We start from the raw sequence: 12,454 nt of genomic DNA on the forward strand, positions 1-12,454 counted from the left end.
GAGGTTATAAACTGGAAAACTGGCACTGTGGGCTGAAATATTGGCTGGCTGTTTCCCTTCAGACAGAAACATCACTTTCTTGTTGACATCGTTGGAGGTTACACACACGTGTACGGGTGTTTGCTCCTATGTACACACAGGAAGAGACCAAAGTAGCAGCACATGTGACCTTACTACTATTCACTTTATTCCTTTTAAGAAAAGGCATCTCAGTAAGGCTGATATATTAATTACTTAGTATATGTTAATTACTTAGGACTAGACATATAGTAAACACAGAATCCATACTTTTACATTTAAAAATTATATCCTCTATTTTTATAGAAATAAGATATATAATATTCAAATCCTGAAATGTAAATTTGTATAATGGATATTATTTTTGAGAAATAAGTTAAAACAAATTAGATAAAAATTATATATGCTGTACCTGTTTAGTGGTTTTATGAGTGCCTTGAATTGTCCTCTTAGATTTTCCACCAGTTTGACATTTAGGTTTTCCTTCAAGACATAAAAAAGTAAACAGACACATAAATCAAACTAGATAACATGTAACTAAACTCTAGGTAATATATAACATACAGCTAAACAATACAGTGCATCTAAGCATCCCTAGTACAGAATTTCTATCCACAAACTACAGAACAGTACAATTTTATTCACTGTCAATGACTATGAACTAATGATGAAAGGGTTTTTTTAATCTCATTTTGCTTTTTAAATCTATGTTCTCAAGTGCTAGAGAATATTTTATTCAAAAGATTTCTCGGAGGGTTGGGGATTTAGCTCAGTGGTAGAGCGCTTGCCTAGCAAGCACAAAGCCCTGGGTTCGGTCCCCAGCTCCGGGGGAAAAAAAAGAAAAAAGAAAAAAAAAAAAAAGATTTCTCAGGGTTGGGGATTTAGCTCAGTGGTAGAGCGCGCAAGGCCCTGGGTTCAGTCCCCAGCTCTGAAAAAAAAGAAAAAGAAAAAAAAAACTGAACAAAAGATTTCTCAGAGGACTGAAGGGACACCCATTCAGAGCCTGCCCCACATGTGGCCCATATATATACAGCCACCCAATTAGACAAGATGGATGAAGCAAAGAAGTGCAGAAGTGTAGATCGCTCCTGAGAGACACAGCCAGAATACAGCAAATACAGAGGCGAATGCCAGCAGCAAACCACTGAACTGAGAATAGGACCCCCGTTGAAGGAATCAGAGAAAGAACTGGAAGAGCTTGAAGGGGCTCGAGACCCCATATGTACAACAATGCCAAGCAACCAGAGCTTCCAGGGACTAAGCCACTACCTAAAGACTATACATGGACTGACCCTGGACTCTGACCTCATAGGTAGCAATGAATAGCCTAGTAAGAGCACCAGTGGAAGGGGGGAAGCCCTGGGTCCTGCTAAGACTGAACCCCAGTGAACTAGACTGTTGCAGGGAGGGGGGCAATGGGGGAGGGTGGGGAGGGGAACACCCATACGGAAGGGAGGGGGGGGGATGTTGCCCGAAACCGGAAAGGGAATAACACTTTAAATGTATATAAGAAATATTCAAGTTAATAAAAAAAAAAAAAAAAAAAAAAGATTTCTCAGAGAGGAATCTTCAGCCCTACACATAATTTTCTTTTTAACCAAAACTTTAAACACAACAGCCTAGTACATTCTTAGTTAGCTTGACATAACTTATCATGTAGAGTTGTTCTCAAAGAAAGAGAAAAGGATGTCCGAAGGAAACAGGAGCATCAAGAATCGCCACTAGTTAAACCTAAGACAATCTGGACATCAAGTGAGAGTCAGAGATTATACTCCATTAAATAAGAAATCATGAATCTACACAAATTTAAATTTATAAATACATACATTTTAAAATAAAATGGAGAAGGGACCACTATTCTTTATATTAGAAAGCTAAATGACAAACACAGAAAAAAATTATGAAGTTAATAATTCACCATTTCAACTACTAGAGTAATAACTTAATAATTTCATTATTTCTTTTTTTTTTTTTCTTTTCTATTTTTTCGAGCTGGGGACCCAACCCAGGACCTTATGCTTGCTAGGCAAGCGCTCTACCACTGAGCTAAATCCCAACCCCTCATTATTTCTTAAAACAGCAAATGAACAGTAACACTTTTTAAACAATTTTTGTACAAATCAATTTTATTTAACATGCCAATTTGCTGAAGAATTCTAATTGTGAACATTCAGTTTAAATCTATTTACTCTCTCAAGCTAAATATATGCTTATACACTTTGCTTTGTTGTATTTGTCTAGACAGGGCCTTGTTATATTGCCAAGGCTAGCCTTGAACTCCTAAGCTAATCCTCTTGCCTCCAATCTTCCATTCCACTGGGACTTGGCCTCCCAATTTTCATTAAAGGAAAAAGCTAAATTGTAAAGTACATACCATCATCATCTTTGCTTTCTAGTGGAACACTCCAAGCTATCAGGTTTCTTGCTGTACGACCCTCTTCAGCAACAATTCTCCTCACTTTGTCATGACTATTGGAGCGTTGGAAGGAAGCCTAGATGTATTTAAATAAGTATATTTATGAGATTTTTAGGTACCAATCACCATTTAGCATATATTTATTATTTATTATTTATACTTATTCAGAAAGCAAATACTTAAAATCTAATTTGAGGGGTTTGGGAAATGATTCACTGAATAAAGTACTTGTTGTACAAGCATGAAAAAATGAGTTCAAGTCTCCAAAATCCATGTAAAAACTGGAGTGAAGTAGAACACAACCATAATCCCAGTGCAGGAAGGAGACCAGCCAACTAGTTGGGTCAAATTAGGAAGTTCCAAGTTTAGTAAGAGACTCTATCTAAAAAGATAAGGAAGGAACAAGCAGATGGCTCAGTAATACTCCAGGCAACAAGTCTGAAGATGTGAGTACAATCCCCATTACCCACATAGTAAGAAGGAATTAGTAGAACAAACTTCCATAGTTGTCTGAAATCCACACAAGTGCTGTGCCACTTGCATGCATATGTGCACGCACAAACAAACAAATATATAATAAATGTAAATTAAAAGAAGAAAAGGCTTTGGTGGTGGCTTACTGTATAAAGTGCTTACTGACACCAAGAAAAAGCAGCAAATTTTAAGAAAATATCATATTTTTATGTTCCCTGAAAGAATCCTATAGAGAAAAAATTTCAGCTATATGGGTAAAGGAATAAACATACAAAGTAAATCTATAAATGAGGAACTCAAATTCGATTACGAACCCAGGTTAAAAAGTAAAAACAAAAAAAAAAAAAAAAAAAAAAAAAAAAAGCCTAGGTATGCCAACATACACCAGAATCCCAGCACTGGAAGCAGAAACAGGTAGATCCCACGGGCTCCTGGCCAACAGGTGAGCCTCAGAGTCAGCAAGAAACACTACCTCAAAAAACAAGGTGGAAACCAAGAGCATGACACCCAGTGTTGACTTCTGTCCTACACACACACACACACACACACACACACACACACACACACACACACACACACACACACATGCGTGTTTCCAAACATGCAACATAATAACAATGTAGAGAAAGAGAAGAAGAATCCAATGTCAAATTCTGGCCTCCATAACATGCACATCCAAACCAATCTGAAATTTGGAATGTGGTTCATCAGATATTAAGTCTATTTTCAGATTTAAAAACCCTTAAATTAAAACTTTAAATTACATCCAAAACTACTACAGTTTCAAGCTCAAAGAGCTACACCAAGTAGCAAAACTGCTACTCTGTACCTACGTCAGAGTCACAACTTACATATAACAAGTCAACTGGGTGGAGTAACAATCAAAATCTCAACAAAACAAAGTCCAAAAGAGAACCATGAACGAGAGAATGGACATAAGACACTAAAGGTAAAATCTCTTGGAGTTTTAACTTAAAGGAAAAAAATGGGATTTTTTTTTTTTTTTTTTTTTTTTTTTGGTTCTTTTTTTCGGAGCTGGGGACCAAACCCAGGGCCTTGCGCTTCCTAGGCAAGCGCTCTACCGCTGAGCTAAATCCCCAACCCAAAATGGGATTTTTTTAAGATAGCTTGTTTTTATTCTCATGGGAGGAATATGGTAGAGAGAAAATGTGTTCCATGGGGGAAAGGGAATAAACACACTTGCTAAATCAATGAGTAACAAAAATAGTTTCAGTGCACAAATGAATGAACTAACTACTACTATAACATCCGAACAACTAGAAAAAAATGATCCTACCTACTAAATACTCTGTTCATTTACTAATCCATGTCTTCTCTCCAGAACACTCAACCTTCTATTTAATATCTGTATTTATATCTCTTACTCTTCTGGCATTAGCCTGAAAATCCCAGAGGCATCTACCTAATTAATTAAAGCTTTCACAGGAATTTGTTATACTATGCTCTCTAGATTTGCAAAATTCTCAAATCTCTTCTTCACTTACTCTCATGCTTCCCAAGGAGGTAACACTGCAAAACACTATCATTTAGATTGCCTAAACACAGTTTTAAACAAAAGCATCTCTATTAACTCTTGGCCAAATGAACAAGTTTAAATAGATGCTTACACTCAGTTCTTTCAGATTAATTACCTTATTCTCCTGTAGGAAGTCTTACAGGTATAGACATCAGGGCATAAAATTCACTATTCCTACATCATATTCTAACTTGAGTCCTCATAAAGTAATAAGCTTCCAAGAACCAAAGCAGATGACCTCACAGTCCCAATACTGTAGTAATACTAAGCTTGAAACTTCAGATTGATGCACCTTTCTCCTATGAAGATTAGCATTACCAAGTTAGTTCTTTTATACTTAATACAGAAAGACACAGTCAGAGAAAAAGCCACCAATTTGAAACTTTTTTTTACTCTTTATTCTAATATTTAACGTGTAAAAGTATTACTATTCATTTTATATTTGCCTGGAACAGTTTTCAATTTATATTACAGATATTTTCTGTAACATGATGAATGGGCTCCTTTCAGTAAAAACTCAAAATCTGATCATTTCTAACTACTTAATTCTTATAAACATGTCAGTAGCATAATTCTTTTAATCATCGTAGTATAAGGGCCAAGGCTTGAAATGCAGTCAATGAGTCTCAGATACATCATCACCTTACAGCTGTCTATTTCATCAGCATCCTTACTCAGGCTCAGAGCCCAACAAAATTTTTACTCAAAGTTAAAGAGTGCCACCTAGTGCTACACGAAGATATTACACAAGCTTTTTTTTTTTTTTTTTTGCACTCAACCACAGACTTGTTCAAATAGTTAATGTTTCAAATCTTCAAATCAAAGCAATAAACATGAGCATTAAGTTATACTCAAATCCTGCCTGATCTACTCTAAGAAATCAAATACTCAGAATACTGACCACAGTCTACATACTTGTGAGGTTTACTCCTATCTTCAAATGTACCAAAGGAGAGAGACTTAGGCAAGATTGCATTCCCTCTTCCTAAGCCCTCCATTTGAGTAGTTTAAGGCATATAGAAGTGCCTGAAAAAACTGGGTCGTAAGAGTATAAGGGATAAGAACATGTTTGCTTTGGTGGCCATCTTAGATTGAACCAGCCTCAGAAGATAGCTTTCATCTGTTTTCCTATCCCACATTCCACAGGTATCAGACCAAGGCAGCAGCAGTGCCTGAAACAGCAGCTAAGACTGAAGCTACAAGTGACAGACAGATGACAGGGAGTAGGAAAAGAGAAGCAAACAAGCAAGAAAAAAAATCTACTGTTGGTTTTTAAAACAACTCTATCATAGTGGCCATCAAGACAGCACAGTGGGTAAAAGCACTAACTGCCAAGTCCAGTGGCCCATTCCATCCCAGGACACACGTGGTGAGAATAGAGAATCAACTCCTGTAACCTGTTCTCTAACCTCCCCATGAACATACTATGGCACATGTGGACACAGATAAACAAACAAATAAAAAATGATAAAAATGGATGTACTTACCATCATTCTTTAATTCTCTCCAGTGGCAAGATTATTTACCACACAATTCCATGGGTTATAATTCCTAAAATTAAAAAAATTGGATACATACATACATACATACATATATCCTTAGTCATATCTTTATTATAAAATCATATGTAATCATTAAAAGGTAAAAATCTCTTATTTTTCGAGTTCCTCATTACATTAAATACAAAAACTGGAAAAAAAAAACACACTTTATCATCTGTTAGGATACATAAGATAAAGCAGGCTTTAAATACTCCACACTGAATATTTCCTTAATACTCCAAAATATAAAAACAAAATGGGAAACGATGCTAATTACAGGATAAGCATAGTATGTCTTTTTATTTTAACTCTAAACACAAAACACACATATACATTGTATATGCTTGGTTAAAGTTTATTTTTTACTTAATGTGTATAAGAGTGTGCCTGATGTATATAATCTGTGCAAAGTATAGGTGCTGTAAAGGCCAGAAGAAGGTTTCATACTCTCCTGAAACTAAAATTACAGGGGTTGTAAGCACCCTGTAGCTACTAGGAACCAAACCTGAGGCAACAGGTATTCTTTTTTTTTTTTTTTTTAAATCTTTATTAACTTGAGTATTTCTTATTTACATTTCAATTGTTATTCCCCTTCCCGGCTTCCAGCCAACATCCCCCCTAACCCTTCCCCCTCCCCTTTTATATTGGGGTTCCCCTCCCCATCCTCCCCCCATTACCACCCTCCCCCCAACAATCACGTTCACTGGGGGGTTCAGTCTAGGCAGGACCAAGGGCTTCCCCTTCCCCTGGTGGTCTTACTAGGCTGTTCATTGCTACCTATGAGGTTGGAGCCCAGGGTCAGTCCAAGTATAGTCTTTAGGTAGTGGCTTAGTCCCTGGAAGCTCTAGTTGCTTGGCATTGTTGTTCATATGAGGTCTCGAGCCCCTTCAAGCTCTTCCAGACCTTTCTCTGATTCTTTCAACGGGGGTCCCGATCTCAGTTCAGTGGATTGCTGCTGGCATTCGCCTATGTATTTGCTGTATTCTGGGTATGTCTCTCAGGAGAGATCTACATCCGATTTCTGTCAGCCTGCACTTCTTTGCTTCATCCATCTTATCTAATTGGGTGGCTGTATATGTATAGGCCACATGTGGGGCAGGCTCTGAATGGGTGTTCCTTCTGCCTCTGTTCTAAACTTTGCCTCCCTATTCCCTGCCATGGGTATTCTTGTTCCCCGTTTAAAGAAGGAGTGAAGCATTCACATTTTGGTCATCCCTCTTGAGTTTCATGTGTTCTGTGCATCTAGGGTAATTCGAGCATTTGGGCTAATAGGCACTTATTGAGTGCATACCATGTGTGTTTTCTGTGATTGGTGATTGGGTTACCTCACTCAGGATGATATTTTCCAGTTCCATCCATTTGCCTCTTAATTTCATAAAGTCATTGTTTTGATAGCTGAGTAATATTCCATTGTGTAGATGTACCACATTTTCTGTATCCATTCCTCTGTTGAAGGGCATCTGGGTTCTTTCCAGCTTCTGGCTATTATAAATAAGGCTGCTATGAACATAGTGGAGCATGTGTCTTTGTTATATGTTGGGGCATCTTTTGGGTATATGCCCAAGAGAGGTATAGCTGGGTCCTCAGGTAGTTCAATGTCCAATTTTCTGAGGAACCTCCAGACTGATTTCCAGAGTGGTTGTACCAGTCTGAAGTCCCACCAGCAATGGAGGAGTGTTCCTGTTTCTCCACATCCTCACCAGCATTTGCTGTCACCTGAGTTTTTGATCTTACCCATTCTCAGAAATCTCAGGGTTGTTTTGATTTGCATTTCCCTTATGACTAAAGATGTTGAACCTTTCTTTAGGTGTTTCTCAGCCATTCGGCATTCCTCAGCTGTGAATTTTTTGTTTAGCTCTGAACCCCATTTTTTAATAGGGTTATTTGTCTCCCTGCGATCTAACTTCTTGAGTTCTTTGTATATTTTGGATATAAGCCCTCTATCTGTTGTAGGATTGGTAAAGATCTTTTCCCAATCTGTTGGTTGCCGTTTTGTCCTAACAACAGTTTACTTTGCCTTACAGAAGCTTTGCAGTTTTATGAGATTCCATTTGTCGATTCTTGATCTTAGAGCATAGGCCATTGGTGTTTTGTTCAGGAAATTTTCTCCAGTGCCCCTGTGTTATAGATGCTTCCCCACCTTTTCTTCTATTAGTTTGAGTGTATCTGGTTTGATGTGGAGGTCCTTGATCCACTTGGACTTAAGCTTGCAATAGGTATTCTTAACTGCTGAGCTGCTCTCTGGTCCCACATTTTATATATTGACCCAATTCAGAATGTTTAACTAAAAGAAAAAGGCTATGAATATTTATCCCAACTGTAAGAAATACATTCTTGCATTCTCTAGCTTATTTCAATTTTAAATAATGTTCATTCAACTTAATAAAGGAAATAATGTGTACCCTCTCCTTAAGAATTTCCATTAAATGGAGGCTAGAGAGATAGTTCAGTTGTTAAGGGAACTTGTAGCTCTTCCAGAGGACACAGGTTCAGGTCCATTCATAGTGACTCTAACTCCCTCTTCTTACTTCCATAGACACCAGGCACACACATGGTATACACATACATGTAGCAAACTCATTAACATAAAATAAAAATAAATCTTAAAAAAATTTCCATAAACTGAAATTTATCTAGATATTGTAATCACCCTTTTATGCATGTATCCACATAGAACAGACCTTACCTTTCAGGAAATCTATTTAATGTAGTCAAGTTTTCACTTTAAAAAATGCAAAGCAGAAAACTAGACTGTGTGTGTGTGTGTGTGTGTGTGTGTGTGTGTGTGTGTGTTAGTGCGCACTCCTAACACTGTAACAATTACCACTGAACAAAAGGAAGCAATAATAAAACCAAATATTCTAAGAGCCTAGGTAGCCTCAGTCAAGTGAATATGCTCCTTTAAAACACACTTTGCAGGCTGGGGTATGGCCTGATTGGACAGTACCTGCCTAGTGTGCTTGAGACCCTGGATTCAGATACCTGCAGTACAACAAATATAGTTTTAAAGCAGCACCTCCAATGCAACCTTATGCACACATGTGTAAACATATGCACACACACACAACTTAAACACAAATGCTCATAATAGCATTATTAACCAATAATCAAAATGACATACATACCTATTAGCTAAATATTAAACACAATGTGATATAACCAAACCATATAATAATTATTTGGCTGTAAAGGGAAATTAAGTTCCCATGTTTCAACACAGATGAACTTTGAAAATATTATACACTGTGAAAAATTATAAAAGATTGCATTTTACATTATTTCATTTATATGGATTGTCCAGAATAATTAAATCCATGGAGTTAAAAGAGAGAAGAATAGAAAGAAAAATGGAAGTTACCTTAAATGAGAACAGGTTATCTTTCAGGGTAATCACAATGTCCCAAAATCCACGGTGGTATAAAAACACAGCTCTGTAAAAACATTATACATGAGTTTTAAGTATGTGTATGACACAGTATATGACTTAGGCATAGGTAAATTGCTGTATTTTTTCAGTGTATTGACCATGTACACAAACTTCCAACTCCACTCCATCTCACTCAGTAAAACATGGTCTTCAGTCACCCAGCCCATCTCAGTTTTCTCCCATTCTTTACAGCTCCTTCCCAGTACTCATTCCATCTCAGCCACACTGGCCTCTTTATGTTTCTTAGGACATGAGCCTCAGAGGTTTATGCTTGGGCCTCTCTCTGCCTATGCCAATTGTGACTTTCTCAGTGAGCCCTTTTAAAATTGGATCCTCCCAAACAAGCAAGGGCTGTGGAAGTTCATCACCACCAGATGAGTCTATGAAAAATAAAAGGTGCTAACCACATGGAAATTAAAGCAACCATAGTGACGGCATAAAAGAACTTTTAACTCTAACAAGAAAGCTGAAATATAAACAAACATTAAAAATAACTGAATCTGAGTGAGTGACACATGTAATTCCAGATCCTCAGGAGACTTAGAAAGAAGGATCACCTGAGGCCAGAAGTTCAGTACCAGTCTTGACAACAGAGCAAACTTTGTCTCAAAAACCTAAATAAAAAAGCTAACAACTCCAACAATTTATTAAGAGATAGACAATATAAGGAAAATGTAAACTGTCACATCATTAACATAAGTGCTAATGCAACTTTATTTTTTTACTTATTGTTTTTGCCTGGTGGGTTTTTTAGTTATTATTTTCCTTTCTGTTGTTAGTTTGTGGGGTTTTTTTGAGGAGGTGGGGGTTGAGACAGGGTCTCTGTAGGCCAAGCTGACCTAGAATTCATAGAGATTCGATTTCCTCTGTCTCCCAACTGACAGGATTAAAAGCATGCTACACCAAGCCTGAATGTTTTTTTGCTTTCTTGGAAGGTCTTGCTATTTTACCAAAGCTAGACTCTAATATGTAATCCTCCTGCCTTGGCTTCCTGAGTGCTGAAATTAGAGGCATAAGTGAATTGAAATTAAATTTGTAGCAACACTATAAATTTTTAGAACACACTATAACTACAGGATGTTTTATGTAAGCCTATAGTAACCACGAAGAAAAAAATCTATAGTAAATATGCAATAAAAACCAAAATTAAAAAAAAAAAAATCAAGGGGCTGGGATTTAGCTCAGTGGTAGAGCGCTTGCCTAGGAAGCACAAGGCCCTGGGTTCGGTCCCAGTTCAAAAAAGAACCAAAAAAAAAAAAAAAAAAAAAAAAATCAAAACTTACCATTACTTAAAAAAAAAATAAAGTCACAAAGGAAACTATCAAGAGAGAATCTGAAAGTGAAAAAAAAACTACAAATCAGAACATAATTATAGTAAGGGTCTTTCTATTATTAATTGTAAATGGATTACACTCCCCAATCAAACAAGAATAGCTAAATGAATTTTTTTTTAAAAATCAACAACATTCTGCCCATAAGCAACCTTAGCTCTCAAGAAGGAAATAGGCTTAAAGTGGAAAGGCTGAAGAAGACAGTCCATGTAAACGACATCCTAAACAAAGCAGAGGTATTTTACCAGACAAAACAGATTTTAAGTCAAAAACTGCCGCAAAAAGTCATGATATGTTAATAAGAAGTCAATTCATCAAGAAAATATAATGATTATATATACAGTACCAAAAAATAGGCAAATGTTAACACAATTGAAGGCAAAATTACAGTGAAATAATACTAAGGACTCCAATATTCCACATTTAAAAAAGTATTTACTTCTTCACTGGGGACACGCATGCATGCCACAGCAATTCTCTCCTTCCACCAAGAGGGTATTAAGAGATCAGCGTTTTACCTATTGAGCCCTCCCATTTTAAAGAAAGATCACCCATTAAGGAAAAATACTACAAATCAAATGAATCTACCAAACATATTTAGAATATTATACTAAACAGCAGAGTAAACACTATTTTTAACCACAAATGGAACATTTTCTAGGATAGATTATATGTTAAGCCACAAAACAAGTGTTAAAAAATTCAAAATTGTAAGTAGCAATAATTTATTTCTGACCACAGATGGTATGAAACTATCATCAAAATCAGTGATGAGAAAATTTTAAAATTCAAAAAAATATGTGAAAACTGAGCAACATATTCCCCCAATAACATATCCCCCAACCACATATCCCCCAACCACATATCCCCAATAACATATCCCCCAACAACATATCCCCCAACCACATTATCTCCAATAACATATCCCCAATAACATATTCCCCAACAACATATCCCCCAACAACATATCCCCCAACAACATATAGGTTAAATAATAAATAATAAAATACCATGGGATAAACTAAAATTGAAATATAAATAGCAAAGCATATGTCAAAACCATGAAACAGTCTTAGAATATGCTTTTATGCCTTTCCCAGGTACAGCAGACAGGAGTGAGTTTACTTCAGATTACTCATTACAATTGGCTATTGTTATTTGTTGATTTGCCTCTATGGAAAAACATGTCTTTGCCGTGTGTGACTTGCCCACCACATGAGCTTACCCTGTGGTTGTACACTTTACTCATTTGTACATGTGTGCTCATATGATTCCTCTTTACCCAGAGTATAACTATCTGATGCTCTGAATAAAGTTGACTATTGTATAAGACTTTAGTCCCCCTCATCTAACAGCTCCATTCTCCCAGGCTCCATCATCTCTAGGGCAGTAAACACATATGAACATGGCAAAAGCATTTCTAAAAGGAAATTTTAAAACAATGAATAACTAATTGGAGGAGGAGGAGGAAGGGAAGGAAGAGGAGGAAGAAGAGGAGCAGTAGCAGGAGCAGCAGCAGAAGCAGGAGCAGGAGCAGGAGCAGGAGCAGAAGCAGAAGAAGAAGCAGAAGAAGAAGCAGAAGCAGAAGAAGAAGCAGAAGAAGAAGCAGAGGCAGAGGCAGAGGCAGAGGCAGAGGCAGAAGAGGCAGAGGCAGAGGCAGAGGCAGAGGCAGAAGAGGCAGAGGCAGAGGCAGAGGCAGAGGCAGAGGCA

General features: G+C 37.1%; 1 protein-coding gene across 3 annotated transcripts in view; it reads right to left on the bottom strand.

The window, feature by feature from the left end:
* LOC116907280 (S phase cyclin A-associated protein in the endoplasmic reticulum-like) overlaps window positions 1–12,454 on the bottom strand; it is a 59,764-nt gene that overhangs the window by 37,522 nt on the left and 9,788 nt on the right. For 2 of the 3 annotated variants that reach the window (XM_032910231.1, XM_032910232.1), the window contains 4 exons: window positions 9,345–9,417; window positions 5,933–5,996; window positions 2,393–2,510; window positions 431–501 (listed from right to left, as the gene is read on the bottom strand). In XM_032910231.1, the coding sequence (XP_032766122.1) occupies window positions 431–501; window positions 2,393–2,510; window positions 5,933–5,938 (195 nt within the window). In that variant the 5' untranslated portion in view covers window positions 5,939–5,996; window positions 9,345–9,417. Of the gene's footprint in view, window positions 1–430; window positions 502–2,392; window positions 2,511–5,932; window positions 5,997–9,344; window positions 9,418–10,696; window positions 10,717–12,454 lie in introns of those variants that run through there. The other variant, XM_032910233.1, reaches the window with a different exon arrangement.

This window comes from Rattus rattus, chromosome 8 (assembly GCF_011064425.1).
Source record: "Rattus rattus isolate New Zealand chromosome 8, Rrattus_CSIRO_v1, whole genome shotgun sequence".
NCBI classification, from domain to species: domain Eukaryota; kingdom Metazoa; phylum Chordata; class Mammalia; order Rodentia; family Muridae; genus Rattus; species Rattus rattus.